The following is a 27,148-nucleotide window of genomic DNA, read 5'->3' as shown; positions in this document are numbered from 1 at the left end:
CCTCTGCTAGGTCTCTTTCTTTCTTTTCTTTTTTAATAACTAAGGATCAAGTATTAAACCTCAAAGCCTAAGCATGAAACATTGTCATTAACAACCAAACTTTTTCCTTAAAAATTAGGAATTCTAGTATTTATGTCATATAAAAAATTGAGGAATGCACAAAAAGAAAAAACAGCTAGAAGACACGGCTCCATTTCAATTCTTAAAGGAATAAGACCAGTTTCATTTCAAATACAATTTCAGAGAAGATTTTACTTAACATCAAAATCATTTCCTTTGGGAACACTTACTATCTGAATTAGAGAGCCCTCAAAGCATCCTGGGAAAGCTTCCAAAGCCAAACAAGCAAAAACCACAACTGCTTCCCAAAACAGGGTCACGAGGTCTGGCACCTGAACGACACTCAGGAAGACCAATCCAGTTTCGCCTTGCGACTCGGGACAGCGCCACGCGTGCAGGCCCTCTGGGCGCTGTGCTGTGACAGGCGCTGCGGGAGGAGCCGCCCCCGGCCACAGCGCCCGCGGCCCCCGAGCGTGGCCAGGCCCCACCTGGGACACCGTCCCTGCGGTCCTGCCACAGCGGCGCATCTCCCCCCTTTGAGCCGCTACACAAGGCACAAAGTCGTAGCAGGGCTGAGGCCAGCGCAGCTGCTGACGGGCCAGAGGGGAGGCCCCTCGAGCCCCCTCCCCTGCTCCCCACCGGCTAGTACCTTCACTTGCTTCGGATGGACTTCCTTCTGCTTCCTGGCGCCCAGCGGCCGTCGGAACCCCCGGGGGGTGAGAGGCGCTGCGGGACCAGCAGTGGGTGCTCCCGGTCTTCCCGAGTCTCGGCTTAGTGCCTTTCCAAACCCCGCGCCATCACCTAGAAACACACCGCAGAGTCAGGGCCTAGACCCGCGACTCTGGTGGCGATCCTCGGGGACGGCCCCGAAGCACCGGGAGAGCCACGGCCAGGCCCTCTCACCAAGGAAACATCGATGGACGCCCCCAGACAGTAAAAATGTTTCATAAAAACGTACGATGAGAGCTACACACGTTAAGTAAGAAAACGTACATTTTGCACGTTTAGCATGTTAATGTCCGTGATTTGAACATAAACCCTCCTGGCAGCTCAGCTCATTTTCACAGATGCGATACGTGTTTCCTCACCCCCCACAGACGGGGCAAATCGGCAACTGTGCCGAGCGCCTCGGAGGACGGACGAGAGGGGCAGCGGGACACGAGGAGGGGGCTGAGTGGGAGGACAGGCCCGAATCACCTGGCCGTGGGGCGGGGGCGCCTGATCTGGGGGTGGGTGCAGAAAAGCCCGGACTGGGCAGCCTGGCTGGGGAGCCCTCAACAGAGTCTCAAATTCGAGACTCCAGGAGCCTCTGTCTGATGGGAGGGGCCTCAAAATAGAACTCCTAACCTCTCGGAAGCATGCAGCTCCCTGAGCTGTTCCTGAGCCTTGAACTGTGGCCAGTCCAGGAAGGCTAGGAAGCACACACTCTGGAAAACGGAAGGAGGCACACGGTGGGAAAGCAGAGCCCACCATCCCCACCAGCACACAGCTCGGGGAGGGCAGGTGGGTCTCGTGGAGCCACCGGCAAGGCCCCTCTGAGCACAGAGCTGCCATCCAGTGAGCCGTTCACGGCTGCCCGCTCAGAAGCCTACCTTCTCAAACGTGCCAGGGGGCATTCAAACACAAAAGACAGAGAAACAGAGACTCAGAGAAAGTGTGGAAGAAACAGAGTAAAGGCATCAAACAGAAGAAAACATCAGAAAAATCAGAGCATCCCCAGAGAAATAAGAAGGGGAGTATCGTTCGGGAAACAAGGGTTAGGGTTAGGAAAGAGGACTAGTCAGAAACTAAAACAGCAAAAATAAAAAGAGTCAATACAAAGCTTAAGAAGTAAAGCTCTGAAAAATCCCTTAGAAATGAGAACAAGAATACAAACATGGAAAATGAGAAAAAATTAGTACAAGAGGTCCAATATGTGATCAATAAGAATTAACAAGACAGACGAGACAAAACCGTGGGGGAAATGACCAAAGGACGAAGCAGAGTTCTCGGGGTGGGAGGACGTGCTCCAGGGGACCATGCGCTGCTCTCATGACACCCGGGTCCAGGACGGCGGGCTCCACGCTCTGAAGGAACCCAACTCCCCACCCAGGGTCAAGCCCAAGTCCAAGATGCCGACATCAGGAAGATGTCAATGTTCACACACAAAGTACCCGGCACACGCTTTGCCTCCAGAAACTTGTCGGGGGTCCAACCCGGAAAGCAAGGACCACGTCCAAGATGCAGGGAAGGCCGTCATGGGCAGCGCATTCCTGCACTCAAACACGCATCCTCGAAGTGCAGACACTCGGCAGTGATGGGGCAGAAAGTGCAGGTGGGGCCATTTTAGGGAGACGGGAAGGGAGGTGTGTGGCGTGTGCTGCATAAATAATAAATACTAGAGCAAATTTCTGAAAGTTGAACATGATATCCTCAGGAAACGGAGACTCCAGGCAGGGAAACTGGACGAGAGGCTGCTCCTGGGACGCACCTCACAGAACTGCTCAAATTGTTACATCACGTGGCTACTGCTGGGAAGAAGTGAGAGCACCAGCTGAAAAGCTGTTGGCCCCATTCCGCAAATGCCAACATGGCCAGTGAACTGGACTTCACGCTGCCTTGTCCTCAAAAGCACCCAATGAGCCAATGGTGACTTTTTTCAAAAGTCAAAACACCTTGAGGTGACTGACTTGTAAAAATCTAACAATTATAAAAGAAAGCATAAGGTTAGAAAGTCACGGTGTGGCAGCCATCAGTGACAAGGATCCAGGCAAGACCACCAAGAACCATCAATGGAGGCCAAGTGGGTCCAAGCTTGAGGACAGAACGTCCCAGGGTCTCGAAAACCTACCCAGGACATCGGCCATTCAGAAGGAACAGGATGAAACCTGGCAACACAACTGCAGAGTCTAAACTGACCCACATGAAGAGCACGGCACCGCCAGGGCGCTCACGGAGTCCCACGAGATGCATACATGCCGACTGCCGCGAACATACCAGCCCTCATGGGGTCCAGGCCCGAGCACTGCACCAGGCACCTGGCCTGCTCTCAGCAGCCTCCAGCCCGCAAAGGACATCTGGATGCATGGTGGCAGCCACTGCTTGTTTCTGTAGAGAGCACTAACGGGACAAAATCTCAGTGAAGTATGCGGACGCGATGCTGCCCTGGGTCAGGGCGGATGTCCTGGCGTGGACTGGACGCCATGAAATACACAGGGACCTTCTCAGGAGTCAAACGACATCAGGCCCTCAAGTAACAGAGCAAAAACCCAGAGGGAGACAGAGACACAGAGAGAGAGAGAGGCAGAGTGTGCACACGCGACATCGCAAGTTAACACGGGACGTGCGAGGGGGCACAGGGACTCTGCACGATTCTATACTCTGGAGCTGTAAAAATAAAGTTTGTGACTGACTCACTTTTTCCATCGCTTTTTCCTTCTAACCCAAGAGGAGGTGACCTTGACTTTTCTTGAGAGTCAAGAGACGTTATGATAAAATCTTCAACATCTTTCTCCTGTTCAAATAGGCAGATGTTTAAATGGTCATAAAATGATAACGTGTTATATCATGGAACTGAACTTGCCAGATGGAAAACTTGCTAAGTCCTGAATTTATCATCTTCCCACACAGAACTCAAAGTGTTCACAGCTTGTGGACACGAGGCCATACGCTCATAATAATTTAATCAAGTTCACCCACAGTTCTCTGGGAATAGTTTACAAAGTCCCTGGCAAATATTTCAGATTTTCAAAATTCTGCATGATGTAGTAGCATATGGATATGAAATGGAAGCATATGGATATGAAGTGGTCGTATATGGATACCTTAAATTACACATATCCCGTAATTTATTTTTCATTTTATCTAAGATACACAAAATCTCAAAGTTATGTTAGATAACATATAATCTAACCCAAAAATAATATATTGAAGTGTTCTTGAAATTAATAACATTATATGTAGAACCTGTTAAACATGATATAGAACTGAAAATAAAACTAAAAAACATCTTCCAGACAAAGAACCCATAGGCAGACCACACATGAAGACAGGTTTATGATTATACTTCCCAGAGCCAGTGTGAGTTAGCAAAGTTAGGCCTGCGGTGAATTTCTGAGTAAGAGTAATGCATTTCATGTATTTTTAAAAACAACCAAAGTGCTGTGAATGTTCCTATGACAGTAGACTTGGGTCCATCCTGCAGAACGCTGACTGTCCCTACACTTGCTGACCAGGGGACTGCTCACACAGGCCTGGCCAACAGGCCACAACAGGAGGTGAGCCAACAACGACTGCAGCTGTGACCCTGCCGTCCACGTAGACACAACCCAGTGGGAACACACTGGGGCCTTGGGCATCCCATGGACCCAAACCAGGACAGCACCCAGGGAGACCACTTACCACAGGCACCCGCTGAGCATGGTGGTCGATGGAGGGGGCCCCGTCTGCAGCTAACGGAGACCCCGCCCACTTAGGGGCCGTTCCTGCCGCTGACTCGCCCGGGTAACAAAGCAGCCCTAACTGGTCAGCCTGGAGCAGCTGGGTGCTCGTCCCGTCCCACAGGGAGGTGTCCAGACTGCACTGGCTCAGGGCATCCAAGCAGGGTGTGAGGGGCAGGCTGGGGGGGCGCTCAGAGATTGAGTCCTTCCTGACGACCTCAGGGGAGCTCCAGGAGGACAGGTCCATCGTCCTGAGCACTTTCTTCAAGGGCTTGGTCCCCTGGGTGTGGGAGAGGTCACGGGAACACCCGTACAAGCTCCCCTGTGAGCAGAGTGACCTGTCTTGCAAAGCAACCTGCTCTCCTGTGGAAGTATCTGGCACCTCGTTTTGTATCAACGAATCTTGATTTCCAATAATGTCAACTAGATCCCATGTGACATTAAATGCATCAACAGGAGATGATCTGTCAGTTTCTTCACTGTTACTGGAACTATCACTCGCATTATTTTCTAAAACATGTGGAGATTCCAATGCCTGTTGATATTTCAAGTCCTCTGTCCTGACGTTTTGGAAGCTCATGCAATGTACCAGATGGTTCAGTTTTTCTTGAAGTTGTTTCACCTGATCTATGAGATCAACTTTCCGCAGCTGACAATCTTCCAGTAGTTTTTCCTTACCCTACAGGTAAAAAAGAACATGCATACAGTAAAATAAGTGAATTACATGTTGTCACGTTTGTTATTTATGAGCCAATTTCAGAGATTGTCTGAACAATTAAGGATGAGATTCCATGATGAGCCCTTTGTCCCTCTAGACTCTTAAGATTTCAAGTTTTTTAAAATCCTATGAAAGACAGACTCAAGGCTTAAAGCTCATTGCCTAAAAGGCAACTGCTGGAGAGGCTCCTGGAAGGATGGCAGAGCCGGCAGCACCGGGAACCCCTCTCCCGCCTGGGCAAATACTGCACTGGCAGAATGTACCTGATGTAACTGTTCTGGAAGTCTGCAGTCTGCTGAAGGCTTGCAACTTCCAGGGGAAGGTTTGGAGGGTTAAACTGCTCTCAGCTCTTAGCACAGGAACAGCTACCCATCCCCCACCCCAGGACCCAGGAGGCAGCTGTGCGTGTGTCCCTGGAGCATCTTACAGGACCTAGGGTGGGCAAAAAGGACCCTGTCCTCCAAAAACTGGGAATCGGCTCTGAATGATGCTTCTGATCACAGAGGAGCAGGCAGAGAGGCAGGAGGCCACGGCTGTTGCACCTGCCCCCAACTGTTCCAGCCCCTGCCCTTCTGGCGGAAGTGACTTCCAGGGGATTGAAAGGACTGGTGCCCCTTTTTCCCCACCACTGCATTTTTCTCTTTTTCCCTTTGGGGAAAAATTTAAAACTAGGACATTCAAAATCAACTGCATATACAGAGGAAATTCTAAAGTGAATGCGTGTGCCTGGGTAAAGGCACAGGTTCAGAAAGGATCTGAGAACTTGAGTTTACATCTCAAGCTGATCCTTAGCACACAGACATCAACCAAAAAAAAAAAACACAGTAACAACAACAACAAAAAAGTAAATACTGAGAAAGAGGGAGAGTCTGATTTCTAGATTTACCACATTAATAGATTAAAAATATTCAGTGTTCAACAACAACAACAAAAATCAAAAACAGGGAAGTATGGCCTAGGCATAGGAAATAAGTGAGTCAACAGAAACCATCCCTGAAAAAGACCTGATGATGGATCTACTAGACAAAGACTTTAACACAGCCTTCTTAAAGATGCTCACAGAACTAAGGAAAATGTGAAGTAAAAAAAAAAAAAAAGCATGAACAAAATAGAAATATCAATAAAGAAAAAGAAATGAAATTCTGCAGTTAAAAAGTATAACTGAAATTAAAAACTCACTAAAGGGATTCAAAGGTAGATATGAGAAGGCAGAAGAAAGATTCAGTGGATGCGAAGACAGAACAATGGAAATTATCAAGTCTGGGGAAAAGAAAAAAAAAGATTGAGGAAAGTAAGTGGAGCCTCAGGTAACTATGGGACACCACCGAACAAACCAACATACACATAATGGGAGTCCCAAAAGAAGGGAGAGAGAAGGAAGCAAAGAGAATATATGAGGACATAATGAATGAAAACTTTCCAAACTTGATGAAAGATATGAACATAAATACCCAGGAAACTCGACAAACTCCAAGTAAGATGAACTCAAATAGACCCACACCAAAGACATATAATAATCAAACTTACACAAAGCCAAAGACAATGAGAAAATCTTGAAAACAGCAAGAGAGAAGTGACTTGTCACATACAAAGGATCCTCGATAAGCTTATCAACAGATTTCTCCACCAGAAACTTTGGAGGCCAGAGAACAGTAGGTCAATACAGTCAAAGTGCTAAAAGAAAAAGAACTGTCAGCTAAGAACCCTAAGTACAGCAAAGCTCCATCAACAGTAGGTTAGAAATTAAGACGTTCCCAGATAAACAGAAGCTGAGGGATCTTGTTAGCACTAAAACCTGCCCTGTAAAAAACGTTCAGGAGAGTCCGGCAGGGGAAATGAAAGAACCCTAGACAGTAACTCAAAGCTGTATGGAGAGATAAAGACCTTAATAAAGGTAAAAACATGGGCAGTTATAAAAGCTAACGTTATCGTAACAATGGTTTATAACTACGCTTTTCGTTTTCATCGTGAACTAAAAGACTAATGTACATATTCCTAAGTTATTGGTCTAAAAGTATTACTGTAACTTTAGTTTCTAACTCCACGTGTTGTTTTCTACATAATTTAAAAGATTAATGCACTTAAAGGGATTATTAGTTTATGTTTAAAGGCACATAAGTATAAAGATGGCTTTTTGTTACATCAAAAACCAAAAGGAGTGGGGATGGAGCTACAAAGGAACAGTTTTATGTGTTCTTAAACTTAAGCTGGTATAAATTCAAGTCAGAGTGCTTTATGTTAGGATGCTAAATGTGAAAATAACAAAAGAATATACACAAAGAGAAGTGAGAAAGGAATTTAACCATTTCACCATTTTAAAAAATCAATTAAACACAAGAGAAGAGGGGCTTTCCTGGTGGCGCAGCGGTTGAGAATCCGCATGCCAATGCAGGGGACACGGGTTCAAGCCCTGGTCCGGGAAGATCCCACATGCCGCAGAGCAACTAAGCCCATGCACCACAACTACTGAGCCTCCGCTCTAGAGCCCGTGAGCCACAACTACTGAGCCCACATGCTACAACTGCTGAAGCCCATGTACCTAGAGCCCGTGCTCCACAACAAGAGAAGCCACTGCAGTGAGAAGCCCGCACACCGCAACAAAGCATAGCCCCCACTCGCCGCAACTAGAGAAGGCCCGCGCCCATCAACAGAGACCCAACACAGCCAAAAAAAAAGACACTATCCACAGAGTAAAAATGCAACCCACAAAATGGGAAAAAATATTTGCCAATCATACACCTAATAAGGGATTAATATACCCAGAAATATATAAAGAACTTGTAAAACTCAGTCAAAAAAACATACAAGCTGATTCAAAATTTGCCAAAGGACTTGAACAGACATCTCTCCAAAGAACATATACTTGAAAAGATACCCACTATCACTAGTCATTTGAGAAATGCAAATCAAAACTACAATTAGATACACCTCACACCCATTAGGATGACTACTGTCAAAAACAAACAAACCAGAAAGTAACAAATATTGGTGAGGATGTGCAGAACTTGGAACTCTTGTACACTTCTGATGGGAATGTGAACAGGTACAGCCGCCGTGGAAAACACTACAGCAGGTCCTCAAAAAGTGAGACGTAGAATTACCATATGATCCAGCCACTGTAGTTCTGGGTACATACCTGGAAGAACTGAAAGCAGGGTCCCAAAGAGATATTTGCACAGCCATGTTCATAACAGCACTATTCACAACAGTTAAAACGTGGAAGCAGGACTTCCCTGGTGGCGCACTGGTTAAGAATCCGCCTGCCAGTTCAGCGGGCACAGGTTCAAGCCCTGTTCTGGGAAGATCCCACATGCTGTGGAGCAACTAAGCCCATGCATCACAGCTCCTGAGACCGCATGCGACAACTACTGAAGCCCGCGCGCCCTAGAGCCCGTGCTCTGCAACAAGAGAAACCACCGCAATGAGAAGCCCGCACACGGCAACGACGAGTAGCCCCCGCTCGCCGCAACTAGAGAAAGCCTGCACGCAGCAACAAAGACCCAACGCAGCTGAAAAAATAAATAAATAAATAAATTTGTTTATTTATTAAAAAAAAAGTGGAAGCAAACCAAGTGTCCATCGACAGATGAATGGATAAGCATACTGTGGTATATACATACAATGGAATATTATTCAGCCTTAAAAAGGAAGGAAATTCTGATACCTGCTATGACATAGACGAACCTTGATGACATTACATTATGCTGAGTGACATAAGTCAAACACAAAAAAACAAACACTGTGAGATGCCACTTATGTAAACACTTAGTGTATCTCAAAAATCATACGGAAACAGAAAGCATAACGGTGGTTGCCAGGGCCTGGGGGAAGGAGGAAATGGGAGTCATTGTTTAAATGAGTAGTTTCAGTTTTACAAGATGAAAAGAGCTATGGAGATGCATGGTCACACATTATAAACGTATTTAATACGATTGAACTATACGTTTAAAAATGATTAAGATGTAAATTGTACATGTATTTTGCCACACACGACACAAAAAGAGGCAACTGTTATAACCTATTTCTGTGGCAATTTATTGAGGATGTAAGTTTCTTGTTTTGGGGTTTTTTTGAGGAAAAAGGCCTGGAAGGTTCTATATGCAAACACTGGAAAACACAAAATTGTAATTTATGGAATGAATTTGGAATTTCCTTGTCAGTGTGTAACTCCTAAAAATTTGGCGACCAGCTCAGGATATCCCAGGGCCGAGCTCTCTTTTAAGAATTTAAAGAAATGTTCTTATCATAAGGATGCTGAGACAAGTTTGCTACACAGAGTAGGTGAAGGTTCTCTCCAAACAATGTATTTCCTGAGGGCATCTGATAAACACATGACATCAGATGCAGGCTTCCTCTATCAAAACTGCAGACCCAGGGCTTCCCTGGTGGCGTAGTGGTTGAGAGTCTGCCTGCGGACGCAGGGGACGCGGGTTCGTGCCCCGGTCCGGGAAGATCCCACATGCCGCGGAGCGGCTGGGCCCGTGAGCCGTGGCCGCTGAGCCTGCGCGTCCGGAGCCTGTGCTCCGCAACGGGAGAGGCCACAACAGTGAGAGGCCCGCGTACCAAAAAAAAAAGAAAAAAGAAAAAAACCCTGCAGACCCAGGCCCAGAGCCCTGTGTGCTGTGGGATTCAGAATCTTCCAATTTCCAACACGGTGCACGTGGCCCGTGGCACATCCCAGGAGCGCCCCCAGGAGATGAGGGGCTGGAACACCCAGCGAAGTGTGCAACGTCCACACCAGCAGGGTGACTGGCTCACGAGAGCCCGCATCTGAGCAGGCTTCAGAACCAAACCCACTTTTGGTTCTCAAACATCTCAGCTCTGCAACAATTTGATGCTGCCGACCTGCACCCTCCCCACCCTGGAAAAGAAAAGGCAGCCTTCTTGTAGCTTCTGTCCTGGTGATCAGAATTTAAAACTGCTGAGTCGTAGATTACTCTGCTCTTCTTTGCTGGGAGGACAAGTGAAAACGTGGGGAAAACGCCTGAGGCTCAAGCGATCAATGTGAAGCCTTTGCACGCGGTGAAGGTCGTGGAGGCAGCACAGCTGTGGGCGACTGTCCTCACACGCAAAAGCCAGGCACAAGCCCTGAAGCCCAGCTAAATCCTACTGCGGAGGCAGCACAGCTGTGGGCGACTGTCCTCACACGCAAAAGCCAGGCACAAGCCCTGAAGCCCAGCTAAATCCTACTGCGGAGGCAGCACAGCTGTGGGCGACTGTCCTCACACGCAAAAGCCAGGCACAAGCCCTGAAGCTTGTGCTATCAACCATGAGGAAAAAGTGACTGACTGCTCACTGTTCACAGCTGATTAGACCGTGGGAAACGTGCGTTTAAACCAAACACGTGGGAAATCTCAAAACGCATCTGACCAGCACTGCCAGAGCGGCGGGCCTGGAGAAGGCGCCCCTGGCTGCGGTCCTCGTAGCCTGCCGTCGCAGCAAAGACGCTGAGGGGGTGTCTACCCGCGACCAGCTGCCGTGTCCTGTGCCCCCGCAACCCCCGACATGCCCAGGCACCTTCGCTGTTCCCGACACTCCGCTCTCTGCAGGCAGGCACATTTCCTTTTTCACTAACAGCAGCTCAGACTCCAGTTGCCGCTGGCAGACCGCGAGCACCGACATCACGCTGTCCTGCTGGCTGAGACCTGCGCGGGTTAACGTCGGCAGGGCTTTGGCCAGCTGCGGATCCTCCTTAATAGGGCTCTGTGACGAGCAGAGAAAACAAGGACAATGCTTATGAGCACACAGCCGAAGGCATCGCGAAGTCAGAAGTGCAGTGAGGCTACCTCAGAGTCCCAGGAGCTCTGCAGCCGGAGCACCAGCCAGCAGGCCCCGAGGGAGAGCCCACAGCTCAGGGCCAGAATCACACACATGCATGGAGCAGGAGACCAGCGGTGCGCACAGCAGGTCAGCAGGTGCTGGAGCTGGGCAAGCCGCGAAGACGGCCCCCAGCAGACACGGAACACAGCACAGCTGCCCCCCAGCTCCCCACCCGCACCCCCAGATCCCAGACACACGCCAGCTCCCCACCCGCATCCCCAGCTCCCCAGACACACCCCAGATCGCCACCTGCACCCCCAGCTCCCAGACACATGCCAGCTCCCCACCTGCACCCCCAGATCCCCGGACACACCCCAGGTCCCCACGTGCACCCCCAGATCCCCAGACACACCCCGGCTCCCCACGTGCACACAGCTCTCTGCACAAAGAGGCTGCACCACCTGTGGCCTGATGAAGAAGGAGCCCACCTGTGAGTTACCGCCATGGCCGTGGGGGGCCTCAGCCAGCCACCTGCCACACACATCCTGTTCCACCTCTTCGTGGCAGGAGGCCTCTTCTCCCCAGGATGCCCATCCCCCGGAACTGCCTGCCACTTGGGCCCCGTGCGCCTGCCGCTCGTCCGGCTCCCTCTGGCACCTCAGGAAGCGCTGGTTGAGCGCCTGCAGCTGGCAGCTGAGGCGGACGCACTGCGCCCGGAGCCGCTGCAGCTCGGGGGGCTCCCCAGAGGCCGCCAGGAGCTGCTGCTCTAGGGCGCAGCGGAAGCGGGCCACGGCCGCCAGGATGGCCTCCAGCTCGGCAGAGTGGGCTGACTTCTGCCGGTGCAGAGCGTCGATTTCTAACTCTCTCTCTGCGATCTTTGCTTCCTTGGCTCGCAGGGCAGCTTCGAACTCGCGGATCTGGGAGGCCAGGGCCTGGACCTCGGCCTCCCTGAGGGCGGTGCCGGGCCCCGACGCGGCCAGCTGCCGCACGGCCACCTCCTCTGCGGCCTGCAAGCGCTGCTGGAGGGCCTCGAGGGCCTGGCCGTGCCCGCGCTCCTGCTCGGCCAGCAGCCGGCTCAGGGCCTCCTTGGCCTCGAGGGCGGCACGCAGCTCGCCCTCCAGCTCCGCGCAGGCCTTGGCTCCTTCAGCCGGGAGGCCCAGCAGCTCGCTCTGCAGGCTGGCGGCTCTGCCATCACCGGCCTGGGGCGCTGCGGGTCCCCCGAGTGGGAGCTCCCTCTGCAGTTTCTCAATGACCTCATGGAGCTGTTCAATCTCCTGTGCTTTATCCTTCTGTAACCTCTCTTGGTTCTCTCGCAAATTCTCAATAATGGATTTCAGCTCTTCAATTTCAGAACTTCTGTTATACAAAACCTGAAGAAAAAGCACATTTCAGAGGCAAATGACATACATCAACTTCAGAAGTTCCCCTTTCCACTTACAGCTGGGCCTGAACTCATTCTTACAGAAGTGGAGACTTCGCATCTTAAGAGTAGCTGTGGAAGTAACTAACAACATCACCAAATGACACTAAGATCTGAAGAACACCCAGAACACCCAGCTGCTTCAAGTGTGTCAAAATGGTCAAACATTCGTATCTGCAGTTGCTGCTTTGCTGCTCGTTCAAACGCTTCATTAAGGCCACACCCATCGCTGTGACAGACCCCAACCCTCGGCTGCCAGGGTTCAGGGGAAACTCTAACTTGGCCACGTCTCAGTCGATGACACTACACATGAATGTTTTCACCACCTTTTAAATGTCTATTTTCTTAACATTTAAACAACTTTGATTTGTTTGATTTTCCTAAAGGGGTATTTAGATTTTAGGTGTCATTCTAACACCAGAACAGGAATAAAAGTGAGAAGATCGGCTGAGGGGGTTTGCAGTCATGAAGAACATGAATGAGCCAGAGCACACAGCACGCTGTCCACACTGTGCACTGCGGGGATGCGGGGACTCAACACAGCGGGCATCAAACGATGCTTCTACTTGTGCTATTTAATCTAATTCTCAACAATTTTAAGATAAGAAATGTTATTGTTCCTACTTAAAAGATGAGACAGTTGAAATCTAGATATGAAATATCTTGCCAAGACCACAAAGACAGTAAATGGAAAATCAGAATTGAAATCTGTGCCATTATGGCTCCAAATGACATTCTCTTAAGACTACATCAATAGTAGTGACCAAAAAATTGAAAAGTTCTAACCAATCTGTGTTCTAGTTAACAATTTTCAAGCAATTGATTATAGTAACGTCTTATACGTCCTAAAAATTAAGAGTTTCATACAATTCTTGGTTTCACTAGTACTACTTAACCATTACTTCAAACACAAATCCAAACCTGGCCCATAGTGAAAACAAAAATAAGAAAACTGATGTTTGGTTTTGGTTTGGATGGCGTAAGCTGCACATCACACTCACACTTAGCACATCTGACGCCACTGTATGTAGTTGGCAAAAGAAAAGTTCTCAGTGTGAGGCAAGACCCTCTACCCAGCCCCACGCTGTGTGCTGCACAGACCCACGTCTCCCCACCCACAGACGACTGAAGGGAGTCGGGGGGGTAACTCTGTCTGCATGCGTTTGGCCTGACGCACTCAGCGCACTCAGCACACTGAGATGAAAACGTGTGCACAACAAAAGCGCCAAAGTCACAACACAAGCATCACACTTTATCAAAGCTAGCACGTGAAAGTGGTATTAAAAGGTAAGACACTAAAATCTAAAATAAGTCCTCTAAGATACAGTGCAGTTGGAGCAAGTGAGGAAGCAGAGGCGCAACGATGTTCACAAAGCCCAGAGAGGGAAGAACAGAACTGCAGTTGCAGAACATAGAAAAAGGGCCAGAACACATGTGTCGCATCTCCCTGAATGCGGGAGGAGTGGTGCCTCTGACATGCGACAGTGCACAGTGCACGGGACAGTGCCACGCACCCCAGGCAGCTAAGAGTGAGGCTCAGAGGGTGCTTCTCTCTCAGCCAGCGGATTCTGTGGGCATCTGGAGAGTCAGCACCAGCACGGCGTCACAGAGGGCCCACGGAGCTCCACAATGGGCACGCAGACCGACTCCGTGAAACCCAGAGGTACATCCCACCTGCCTACAGGCCCAGGACGTCATGCTGGGGATTCTGATGCAGCAAAGGCTACCAGATGGGGGAGTTTCCATCTTTCAGGCTGTGCCATCAGGCAGTGCAGCCAGATGAGGCCGAGAAGAGGGAACTGGGGCAGCCAGGGCTGCCAGGGCTCTGGAGAGAAAAAGACAACAGACAGAGAAGCAGGGAAGGGAAACCAAACTTCATGCGATCTCTACAGGCAAGACAGAGTGCAAACTTCAAGTCCGACCAACATGACTACCACTAAAAGAAAAATCTCACTGTTTTGGGAAGCAAGAGTTTCCACAACATTATTTGCAGAATATCAAGGATGCAAATCAAAATTATTTAAAAAAAAATCAGCATCACGTGGCCTACTCTGACACGAAAAGACAACCAGTGACAACTAAAACTGAGATGACAAAAATGCTGGAAGAAGCAAATAAGGATGTTGTAACTGTGTTCAAGCACATAAAGGTAAGCATGTTCATGATAAACAAAAAGACAGGAAATTTAGAAAATCACTCCAATGGGCTTGAGAAAATCCTGAACATGACAGAGTTCAAACTCTGAAGAGTCACAGACATTATCCCATCAGAGGAAAAGAATTATAAAAAATGCACACAGCTTCCAACACCCATAGGACGATGTAAAAGGTATGGCGTATTTGTAACTGGAGCTCTAGAGGAGAATGATGCCAAAAAATACCTCAATAAATAATGGCCCAAAACTTCCCAATGCGAAATATTAATTTGAACAATCCCGTGAGTATTGAGGAAATTGAATCTGTAATTTAAAAACAAAGAGAGAACTTGCCAGGCCCAGATGGTGTTACTCAACAATTAACACATTATTGACAGGAGACATATTAATACGTCTTTTGTTACCCGAATGTTATTGACTGGAGATGTATCAATACGTTTTTAGAGAGTGATACAATTAACATCACTGCGCAAAGATGCTAAAGCTTAAAATGGATCAAGGGTTCATTATACAACTTACGATTGTCATTATCATTCACATTTTTCTCTGTTAGGTTTTTGTTCCAACATTGTGTATGTTATAAATGTAAAATTTTCAAAAATGACGCCTCGTGAAATTTTGAGTGAAGAAGAATTTTTCAGTGAATTTTTGCAGATACTTTCTCCGATTGTCCAAGCAACATATATACTAGTGTCTCAGAAAATGATAATTCTTCAGAATACAGTTCTGATTCAGATGATGTGAATATTAGATCAACAAAAAGACAGAAAACCTTAGTGATTAATTCCAATACGGAAAATGAAAATGAAACTCATGGTGCTGGAGAATGCTCCTTTGCTTCTACAGTAGAACAGACTGAAGACAACATTTCACAAAAATTAGGGGACTTTACAGGTGCATTAGGTGTAACCATTGTAATAACCTGCAAAGTGTTACTGAAATAACAGAATTATTTCAGGCTGGCCAAAATAAAAATCACCGGACACAGGTGTTAGTTTCTGCAAAAATCCCCCCATCAGTAATGAGTTAAATAATAAACAGCACCAATACTGAACAATCTTTTACAGAAAACAGAAGAGGGAACAATTCATTCAGTGAGGCCAATATTACCCTGATACCAAAACCAGACAGATATCACAAGAAAACTACAGACCAATATCCATGATGAATATATAAATTCTTAATAAAACACTAGTAAAGGGGCTTCCCTGGTGGCGCAGTGGTTGAGAGTCCGCCTGCCGATGCAGGGGACACGGGTTCATGCCCCGGTCCGGGAAGATCCCACATGCCACGGAGCGGCTGGGCCTGTGAGCCATGGCCACTGAGCCTGCGCGTCCGGAGCCTGTGCTCAGCAACGGGAGAGGCCACAGCAGTGAGAGGCCCGCGTACCGCAAACAAACAAACAAACAAACAAAACACTAGTAAATAGAATTCAGCAGATATAAAAGAACCATACACCATGACCAAGTGGGGTTTATTCCAGGGATTCAGGGCTGGTTCAATATTTGAAAATTCATCAATATAATCTACCATATTAGAATTTAATGTGAAATAAAACACACCATATTTTAAATTAAATGAACATATCATTTAAGATAGCACAACAAAAAATAAAGTACCTAGATATAAATCTAAGAAAATATATACAGGATATATAAATTGAAAACCACATATCACTGAAAGAAATCCAAGAAGACAAATAAATGGAGACTTACACCATGTTCATGGTTTGGAAGACTCAAAATTGTTAAGATGTTAAGTTTCTCCAGATCAATCTGTAGATTCAATGCAATCCCAATCAAAATACCAGCAAAACATTTTTGCAGGTATCACTTTGTTGCTTCTACAATTACATGGAAAGTTAAAGGAAGCAGAATTGCCAAAACAAATTTGTAAACAGAAAAAGTTGGATGACTTACATTACCTGGTTTCAAGACTTACTGTAAAAGTATAGAAATAGAAACAGTGTGATATTAGTAAAGAAAGAGAAACCTAGATCAATATAACTGACCAGAGTTCAGATATCTAAATAAATATGGTTAACTGATTTTTGTGAACGGTGTAAAGGCAATTAAACGGAAAAAAGATTAGCATTTGAACAGAGCTGGAAAAATTAGACATCCATGTGCCCAAATATAAAGTATACCACAGATCTGAATACAAAGCAAAACTATGACATTTCTAAGTGAAAACACAAGAGAATATTTTTGTCGTCTTGGGTTAGGAGAAGAGCTCTTAGATACAACTCCAAAAGCATAACCCATTTAAAATTTAATAAATTGAACTTCATCAAAACTAAAAAGGTCTTGATCTGTAGAACACACTATTGAAGAGTGAAGAGACAAACCACAGAGTGGGTTAAATATCTGCAGATCATATATCAAAAAAGTATTCAGAAGATATAAAGAATTCCCAAAACTGAACAATAAGAAAATGAACCCAACTTTTAAAAAATTAGCAAAAGAATCACAAGTCCAGTAACGGACAGCTTCACAGGGGAACTATACCAAACATGTAAGGAAGTGCTAATCCCTATCCTTTTCAAACAATTCCAAAACACTGAAGAGGAGGGAACACTCCCAAACTTATTCTCTGAGGTCATCAGTACCCTGATACCAAAACCAAAAAAAGACACTACCAAAGAAGACAGTTACGGCAATATCTCTAATGAATATAGATGTAAAAATCCTCAATAAAATATTAGCAAACCAATCCAATGATACGTTAAGAAATCACACACAATGATCAAGTGAGATTTATTCCAGGGATGCAAGGAGGATTCAATATCTGTAAATCAACCAATATGATACACCACATTCCCAAAAGGAAGGATAAAAATACACAATCGTCTCAATAGATGCAGTAAAAGCATGTGCCAAAATTCAACATCCATTCATGATAAAAACTCTCATCAAAGTTAGTAAAGAGGAAATATATCTCAATGTAATAAAGGCCATTTATGACAAATCCACAGCTAACATCATATTATTGGTGAAAAGTTGAAAGCCTTCCCTCTAAAATCAGGAAAAAGACAAGAATACCTACTCTTGCTACTTCTATTTATCATAGTATTAGAAATCCTAGCCACAGCAATCAGACAAGAAAAAGAAATAAAAGGCATCCAAATTGGAAGGGAAAAACTAAAACTATCACTATTTGCAGATGATGTTAATATTTTATATAGAAAACCCCAAAGTTTCCAACAAAAAACTATTAGAACTAAACTGAAATCAGAAAAGTTTAAGGATACAAGATTAATATACAGAAATCTGTTGCTTTTTCTATACATTAATAATGAAGTACCAGAAGAGAAAGAAAACATCAAAAAGAATAAAATACTAGGAATAAACTTATCTGAGGAGGTGAAAGACCTCTACTCTGAAAACTATAAAACACTGATGAAGGAAACTGAAGATAATACAAAGAAATGGAAAGATATTCCATGTTCAGAGATTGGAAGAATACTGTTAAAATGTCTATAGTACCTAAAGCGATCTACAGACTTAATGCACTCCCTATGAAAATACCCACGACAGGTTTCACAGAACCAGAACAAATAATCCTAAAATGTATATGGCACCACAGAAAACACCAAATTGCCAAAGAAATTTTGAGAAAAAGAACAAAGCTGGAGGTAGCATGCTCCCTAAATTCAGACTACACTATGAAGCTACAGTAATCAAAACAGCATGGTATTGGCACAAAAACAGATACACAGATCAATGGAACAGAATACAGAGCCCAGAAATAAACCCACACCCTTATGGTCAATTAATCAACAACAAAGGAGGCAAGAATATACAATGGAGAAAAGACAGCCTCTTTAATAAGTGGTGCTGAGAAAACGGGACAGCTACATGTAAAAGAATGAAATTAGAACATTCTCTAATACTATATACAAAAATAAATTCAAAATGGATTAAAGACCTAAGTGCACAGGACTTCCCTGGTGCTGCAGTGGTTAAGAATCCACCTGCCAATGCAGGGGACACGGGCTCAATCCCTGGTCCGGAAAGATCTCACATGCCACGCAGCAACAAAGCCCATGTGCTACAACTACTGAGCCTGCACTCTAGAGCCCGTGAGCCACAACTACTGAAGCCCGCGTGCCTAGAGCCTGCACACCTCAACTACTGAGCCCATGCACTTCAAATACTGAAGCCCACGTGCTCTAGGGCCCACATGCTGCAGCTGCTGAGCCCGTGTGCTGTAACTACTGAAGCCCACGCACTGCAACAAGAGAAGTCACTGCAATAAGAAGCCTGCGCATGGCAACAAAGAGTAGCCCCCACTTGCTGCAACTAGAGAAAGCCTGTGCACAGCAACGAAACCAAACAGCCAAAAATTAAAAAAATAAAAAAAAAAATAAAAATAAGTTAAAAAATATATATATATAGCTCCATAAAAACTGTAAAAAAAAAAAAAAAAAAAAGGAAAAAGACCTAAATGCAAGACCGGAAACCATAAAACTGCTAGAGGAAAACCAGGCAGAACACTCTTTGACATAAATTATAGCAATATTTTCTTGGTGCTGTCTCCTAAAGCACAGGAAACAAAAGCAAGAATAAACAAATGGGACCTGAATAAACTTAAAAGCTTTTGCACAGCAAAGGAAGCCATCGACAAAATGAAAAGACAACCTACTGAATGGCCGAAAATATTTACAAATATTAGGACCAATAAAGGGTTAACATCCAACATATATAAACCGTTCATACAACTCAACACCAAAAACACAAACACCGGGCTTCCCTGGTGGCGCAGTGGTTGAGAGTCCGCCTGCCGATGCAGGGGACATGGGTTCGTGCCCCGGTCCAGGAAGATCCCACATGCCACAGAGCAGCTGGGCCCGTGAGCCATGGCCGCTGAGCCTGTGCGTCCGGAGCCTGTGCTCTGCCACGGGAGAGGCCACAACAGTGAGAGGCCCGCGTACCACAAAAAAAAAAAAAAAAAAAGATCTAATATTCTAATCGATTTAATAATTATTAAAATCACTTTGAAAGATTTAAAGTACGTGCCAGAAAAACTTACTGTCCTATAATCCACATAGAAATGTTAAAATTACAAAGCATACACAGTAGTGACAAGCCCACAAACTGTATCGCTTGGATGTCCTGTCCTCTACACAGAAGCGCAGGGGAGGCCACCAGCAGACACGGAGCAGTGAGGGGACACTCCCACAAGGCCCGCCCCACACGCACCTCGTCCTCATGCTGCAGCAGCGTCCTGTGCACCGCCTCCAGCTGGACTTCTGCATCGTCAGGACGGTTGCCCGCAGGTGACCCCAGGCATTTGCCCTCATCCAGTTTAGACTGCAGTGTGGACACCAGGAGCAAGTTACTCATCTGCTGTTCCTGTAATGCCTCTTTGTCCTATTTAAGAAAAAAAGATTTATTTTAGGCAAGTGTTTCAGGAAATTGGGGGCCTCAAACTGCAGCTTGTTATTAAAGTGTAGGTCATCCTCAGCCCTTCTGGAGCACACCTGTGCACACCTGCACATGCCAGACACACCATCCACAGACCCAGCCATGCTCCAGAGCAGATGCCTGCCTAGTGGAGGGTGCAGCCCAAACAGAGCCGCCACGTGCGCCCGAGATTCCACTGCAAGGAACTTATCCCAGTCATTATTCAACAAGGTACCAAAAGGGTCTCCAGACTGTCAGCAAATTGTTTTAACTGGGAAGAACCTGACAAAGCACAGGTCAATGGCTGACAACACATCCACGCAATGAGTGTTAGCAGCCCAGTAAAAAGTTTTCAGGGAACATTTACTATGGATGGAATGGTCACAGCACATTAAGTGGGGAAGAAATAGGCATCCAAAATTGTACACATGGTCCAACTTTGTAGAGGAAAAAAAAGGCATTTTCTACAGCCTGGTGCCTAGTAAGCTCGGTAGCTGTTGGCTGGAGGAGGGAGCCGCCCAGAACTGTCCCCAAGCAAGGGGGGACAGAGCGAGCCGCTGGCTGACTCAGGAGCCACGGGGCCTGTGCTGGACGTCCTTCCCACACAGCACATCCTCAAGAAGGGGCCTGGGCTTCACCTAGTGGTTCTCATCAGCATTTTCAAACCAAACACACCTGATAAAACTCTCCTCCTTGAGCCAGGGTTTTCTTAGGGCCAAAACGATTCCAAAATAAAATTTCTTATTGAGCCTCAGACTTTCAAGTAACCTTTAAACCCCCAGTGACACGAGATACAAGAAACTTGGATTCCTTCAGGCTAAATGCTCAAAGGAGGGGCAGCGCTGACTGGAAAGGCCCTCCTACGCCACGGCCCTGCCCCACTCCCAATCAGGGGACCTGCCCACACGCAGCTTTCCCACCTCATCTTAAACTCTTAGACACAAGAACGTGCACATCCCTGAGGCGTAATTCCAAACTACAACTAGAAGAACTATCACCAGAGGTGTTTTCACTGAGGAGCTGACATAAATTCCTTACTCAAAAATTAAAATAATTATAACTAAGCTCTATGTAAAGTATTTAATAAAATAAGCTTTCTAAACCTAAAATCTTGAAGATTTACTTAATTACTAGCGATAAACTCAAGAGTACTTGAGAGACAAAGGAGTGCTATAAAACTGGTATGAAATGTTATTACACTAAATGCGACACTGTGATGTGCAATGAGAAACACGCACCTGGTCTCTGTCCGATGCCTGGCACAGAGCGCCTGACACCTTGGTGCTCCCTGAGCGATGAGAGTGACGAAGGTGCCCTACATTCCCAACAAGCCCCTCCAGCCACATCTGAGTCTGTGTCACAGAGGTGACTTTGGGGAAGCCCCAGGCCACCGGGGCTGTTTGCCAGGGGAACTGACCATGGGATTAAAGGGTCAGAACTTTCAGTCCCAGCCCTGGCCTCCAGGGAGGGGACAGGGGCTGAAGGGTGAACCCATCACCAATGGCCAATCGTGGCTGCATGATGAAGCGTCCACAAAACCCAAAAGGATGGCTTTCCAGGAGCTTCTGGGTCAGTGCGCCCTCCCCACCTGCCCTCTGCACCCTCCATCTGGCTGTTCCCCAACTGCATCCTTTTATGATAAACTGGCAACCCAGTAAGTAAAGTGTTTTGAGTTCTGTGAGCCACTCTAGCAAATTCGTTGAAACCCAGGAGGGGGTCGTGGGATCCTCAACTTATAAAAGTTGGACCTGAGGTGGGCATCTGGGTGCGGGGACAGTCCTGTGGGACTGAGCCCTTAAGCTGCGGGGTCTGACGCCATCTCCAGGTAGACGGTGTCAGAGTTGAGCTAAGTCGCAGGACACCCAGCTGGGGTCGCCGGGGACTGGGGAGACCCCCACACGCTTGGTGACCCTGTGTCCACAGTGGAGCAGTCAGAGCTGGGGGTCTGCGGTGAAAAGGAAGCCCCGCCACGGCAGCTTCCCCCCGGCCGCCCCCCTCCGCCCTGGGACCGCACGCTCGCCTGCTCCAGGTCCCTCGCAGCTTTCCGCTGTCTCTCCAGTTCTCCCTGGAGCTGCATCAGTTTTCTCGTGGTGCTGGCGTTCGTCTCCTGCAGACGTTTTATCTCCTCTTCCTGGATTAATACTTGTCTATCTGCCAACTCTTTCTTTATAATCAGTTCATTAAGTCCATCTGATTTTTCTCTCAATTTTTCTTCTAACAATTCAATCTAAAAACCACAGAAAATGCTTCAGAAACAATAGTTTAAAAAAAAATCCCACCTTGCAAAGTAAAGAGAGTACAACAACACAACTGTAAGAAAACTGATCCTCTGCATGGTTTTCTAGACCCACGCTGCACAGTGAAGCCTGGTGGAAGAATAAGACAGAATTCTCTCTGTAAAATGATACACAAAAAATAACATAGAATTTGTTAGTAAAATAAAATAAATTGTGGGAGGAAGGAATGGAAAGCCACTGAGCAGTAAAAAAAAAAAAAGAACCAAGCACAGATAGATACAGCACCGCCTGGGTCAGGGTCGAGAAGCAGGCTGAGTGCAAAGGTTACACCTATGGTCCATTTGCACAACAGCCTGGAAATACAAAGCTGTGGAGAGAGCGCGGATTAGCAGGTGGGAGGGAGTGGGCGTCTCCTGTCTGCATGTCCACACCCTGGCTGGGGCCTCCTGCAGGACATCACCATGGGGGGAACTGGTCTTATTTCCTCTAACTACAAGTGAATCCACAATCATCTCAAAGTAATTTTAATTTTTAAAAAGAATAAGCAAATCAACTCCAGCGACCTCAGACAGGAAGAAGCAGACAGATCCGACCCCAAGCAGAAGGAAGCAAGAAAAACAAACCAGAGACAGGGCCCCGTGCACCAACCCCTCCCTGTCTGGTCATGCAGAGAACAGGCGAGGGGCGGCAGCACCGAGGGAGCAAACAGACGACGCACAGACACAGACAAGCACGGAGCACTCGCACCTCACCATCCAGCTGCACCCGTGGTCGTTTTCGTGTACATGAAAGGCAAAACAGGGTTTAAAGGTAAAGCTTTTTTTGAAAGCGGCGCAGAGAACCGCTCCCCACAGGCAGGGCCTGGCATACGGCGGGCGGGCTGACTTACGTCGCTGTCGCAGGGACCCGGCGGTCGCAGCCGGGCTGCCTGGCGGAGCTGCTCCTCCAGCCTCTGGATCTCCTGCTGGAAGTCCTCGCGCTCGCGTTCCCGCTCCACCGCCTGCACCTGTCGCGAGAGGCAGCCTGTTTGGACAGTTTCCCCGAGCGTCCCCACCGCCCTTTGCAGGCAGGAGCGGAGGACGGGGACCGGGCGGAAGGGGCCCCCTTGTCATGGGCACCGCGAATGACGGAGCCACATGAAGAGGCGCAGTCCCCAGGTGGGACCCAGGGCGGCTTCTGAGACATGGGCAGGAGAGACAGAAAGCAGACGGCAGAGGGCCAGCAGACACCGCCCCGGGCCAGGGCAAGCTGCGCGTGCACAACACCCGAGAGACGTCCTCCAGGCTGTGCTCATGTTCATCCCGACGCTAGCACAGAAGCTACTTAACAACTTAGAATGAAGTTCGCGCTACGAAGATGACCTCCGGTGACGCAAACAAACTCATCGCTCGAGACTCTTACGTCCATGAACTGGCGCTGGCGGCGCAGCTGCTGGTCCAGGGAGCCCATCTGCTGCCTCAGGGCGGAGAGCTCCTCGGCCTGCCGGGCACACGCCTGCTGCCGCGAGAGCTGCTCCTCCAGCTCTGCCTCTAGGAGCCTCATCTGGGACAGCAGCGCTGAGCGGTCCTTCTCCGACTGCTCCTTGGTCTCCGACTGCTCCTTGGTGAGCGACTCCACTTCCTTCTGAAGAGCTGAAGGTGCCGAGGAAACAGCTGAGGAGCCCAGCCCAGGGAGCCGTGGGCCGGCAGAAACGTGGAGATGCGCGTTTCTCCAGCGATGGAGCGCGGGGGGGGGGGGCAGCATGCGTATCCCTCCACCCCCCACGGGCGTGTGACTCGGCCAAGGACACAGCCGCCTCGAGAGGACGGATGTGCACCCTCGACCTGTCAGATCCCGAGCCCACGTTCTAATAAACAGCCACAGTTCTGGCAAAACCCACTGAAAACAGGGCTGAGAACTTCTGCGGGGGGTGGCGGGGAGGGAGGAAGGAAAAATTATACTTTTTAAACGAAAATTGGCTAAAATAAAAAATTTTAAAGCCTGAGAAGAGAATACATCTTTGTGTCCCCAAATGACGCATCAGGTAATTTTCTGGGAATTCTGCCTTCACGTATATTCTCCAACATGGAAGAATAAAATGTAACTTAAAACCTCCACCAGAGGAAACACCAGCCCCGCTGCGGAGGTTCCCAGCTGATGTGCTGACCACACAGGCCTCCCTACACACCCGGGGGTGACCTGTCTTGAGGAAAAGGGTCGAGCCGTCAGCAAATCTAAAGCCGACCTAAAACGGATGGGGCGACGAGGCCACGATCCAAGGGAAACGACAGGTTAACAAGCATCTTTGGAAAAGAGGTCTCCCTGCAATGGATCCCAAAGTGTTGAAACTACCCTGAAACTGAAATGTTAAACCCATATGTTTGTATTTATATTTCACCAGCTTTCCAAAGTTAATTATTTTGGTTTGTATAAATCTGTCTTTTATGACAAACTATCACCCCCACTAAGGTAATATTCTCCATAAACTTCCAGGCTAACAAGTCAGCAACGATGGCAAATTAGGCTTAAACATGCAGTTAGAACAATGTCCTTCACGGGCCTCAGAGACTAGAAACCAGGGCTCGTGTGCCACTGCTGTGATGACCAGTGCTGCCTGGCCAGCCACCCAGACAGGACCCACTTCAGGGTCACACAGCCTTCGTGCAGGCAGGACTGAGGGGAGGTGTCCATGCGGCCATTAAGGCCACACAGAGGGCCAACTCCAGAATCAGGAGACCTCCTGGGGCCCCCAGTGCAGGCCCCCAGCCCAAGGACGACTATGGCAAGACAGGCTTCCTGCGGCTCAGTAACTGCAGTTAAGCATCGTGACAGAAATGCTTGCCCATTTTTATGTATGAATATTGACGATCAAAGTTATCTTTCATGTAGTAGTTTGCCACAAAAGCTAAGTACTTGTCCTCTTTAGTAAAAAATTGGCAAAACCTGACACAAACATACAGCATATCACACAGAAATCACTCATGTGCTGTTACAAACCTGAATCCTTGTGTGCTATAGAAACAGGAGTGCCTATGAATGAAAACACACAGCATTTTCAGAAATGAACACAGAAAACTGGGTGACTTAAGATATGAAAGTTAGAAATAAGAGAAGGGAAAATGTCAGCAGCAGGACTCCAGGAAACGTTGTGGCCTTGATGCCAGGCCTTGGACAACCTCTGAAACGTGTGTTACTTCCGTGGTGCCACTGCTTGGTCTGAATGTTGTGCCTCCAGAATTCACATGCTGGTGTCTGGAGGTGGAGCCTTCAGAGGCGATGAGGTGCGGAGGGTGAAGCCCCATGAGGGGGTGAGTGCTTCTCTTATAAAAGAGGCCCCACGGAGCTGCTGCCCCTCCTGCACGTGAGGGCCCAGCGAGAAGGCGCATCCACGAGTGGGAGGCGGGCTCGCACCAGAAGGCGACCGTGTCGGCACCTTCACCTCGGATTCCCACCTCCAGGACCGTAAGGGTGAGTAACAGCTGCAGCGTAAGCCGCTGGGTCTCTGTTGAGACTAAGGCCACTGTTGGCCCTCGTGTTGCAGCAGGTCCCGGCTCCCAGGGCCTTGCTGCTGACTTTTAAAGACAACAAGGAAAAACACAGAGGACAGATGGCATCGCCCTGAAAGTGGGCACGAGACACGCGAGAACAGGTGAGGCTGAGCTGAATTCCCCCACGGGCGCCAGGACCCCCCACCCTTTGGAAGCTGGCCAGTGTTCACGAGGAGCCAAAGCAGAATCGGGACCAAGTGGCCCCCAAGACAGCGCCTGAGAAGGGAAGGGAAGGCCAGGTGCCAGGCCGGCACGCTCCTGCAGGGCGGCAGCGCAGCGGGAGTCCCCAGGTGGCCGGGCAGCTAAGACAGGGACCAGACAACAGTGAGGAACTAAGGTGGGTTAGCCATGTAAAGATGAAAGCAAACCGAGAGGACCCAAAGGAAACACGAGAATTTCCTGCGGATAAAACAAACGCAGGACGAAAGACTGGCCTGGGTTGGGGAAAAGGTTCCATGGATCTGTGCCCTCCGGCCAGCCCCTACCACACAGGTGGGCGAGGCCTCTCTGCAGGGGTGAGGGGCGGTCACAGTGGACGCAGGGGAGGCGCCAGGCCTAGGGCTATGTGGCCGTTCGCCTGACCCCATACCTCTGCATCTCCCACAGGGTCCCAACTCTGAAGCCCTAACGCCCCGCGCAGGGAGAGCAGGCTGGAGGTACAAGAGCCCGTGACAACAAACACGGGTCTCAGACGGGGAGGGCCCAGCCACCACTCGGACCCACAGGCCGGGACGCCAACACCCGGGAACAGGAGGGGGCCCCAGCCAGGACACTGCCCCACTGGGACGTGTGGCCCAGGGCGTCTGGGGACAGCAAAGTGTGCGCACGGAAGAGACATCGGCCAAGAGGTAATGACAACAAAGCCCCAGATGTAACAAACGCCCGGCCGCCGGCAGAGCAGGGCAGGCATGGGAAACCACTCCAGATACGGTTCCGGGACGTGTGAACATCCGAGCAAAGATAAACTTCTAAAAACACCTCCAAAGAAACACGGTCAGATGTGCCAGCAGGTGTCCGGATGCAAGAAAACAATGGTTTTTAGTCTCAAAGTATTCAAGTAAAAGAAACCAAATCTAGAATTGTCTTTCCAGCTACCACTTCATTTAAGGATGAGGCTGAAATAAGGTAATTTTCAGGCACTCGAGGTCTTGGAAAGTTTCCCTCACGGTCCTTCTCTGAAAGCGTCCAGTCTGCAGGGAGCCGTGGAGAAAACAACCCACATCTTACTGCCATTTAGGGAGCACCGTGCACATGGCACGGACAGACAGAGCACACGCGCTCACGTGCTCATATGCACCGCTGTCCCTGGGGGCCGAGCAGAGAGGGGAAAGCGGGACAAGTTTCTGTGCTGGGGACCAAGGACACGACCTGAACGAGGAAGAAGCAAGCACGCGAGCAAAGCGGAAGGCGGCACAGTCAGCAGGGGACGGCCCTGCCCCAGCTTGAGG

General features: G+C 48.2%; 1 protein-coding gene across 1 annotated transcript in view; it reads right to left on the bottom strand.

Annotated features, from left to right (window-relative positions):
- LOC309823233 (pericentrin-like) overlaps positions 1–27,148 on the bottom strand; it is a 74,391-nt gene that overhangs the window by 21,361 nt on the left and 25,882 nt on the right. The window contains exons 11-20 of the mRNA XM_082655372.1: positions 25,150–25,182; positions 23,575–23,804; positions 23,063–23,179; positions 21,957–22,163; positions 19,733–19,903; positions 11,445–12,326; positions 10,714–10,899; positions 4,441–5,157; positions 3,457–3,553; positions 710–861 (exon numbers count right to left, since the gene is read on the bottom strand). Of these exons, the coding sequence (XP_082511498.1) occupies positions 710–861; positions 3,457–3,553; positions 4,441–5,157; positions 10,714–10,899; positions 11,445–12,326; positions 19,733–19,903; positions 21,957–22,163; positions 23,063–23,179; positions 23,575–23,804; positions 25,150–25,182 (2,792 nt within the window). The remainder of the gene's footprint in view (positions 1–709; positions 862–3,456; positions 3,554–4,440; positions 5,158–10,713; positions 10,900–11,444; positions 12,327–19,732; positions 19,904–21,956; positions 22,164–23,062; positions 23,180–23,574; positions 23,805–25,149; positions 25,183–27,148) is intronic.

Source organism: Grampus griseus, assembly GCF_964374135.1.
Source record: "Grampus griseus genome assembly, chromosome: 5".
Taxonomy (NCBI): domain Eukaryota; kingdom Metazoa; phylum Chordata; class Mammalia; order Artiodactyla; family Delphinidae; genus Grampus; species Grampus griseus.
Note: the sequence above shows the minus strand (reverse complement) of the source record. Positions and strands in the feature narration are given on the sequence as shown.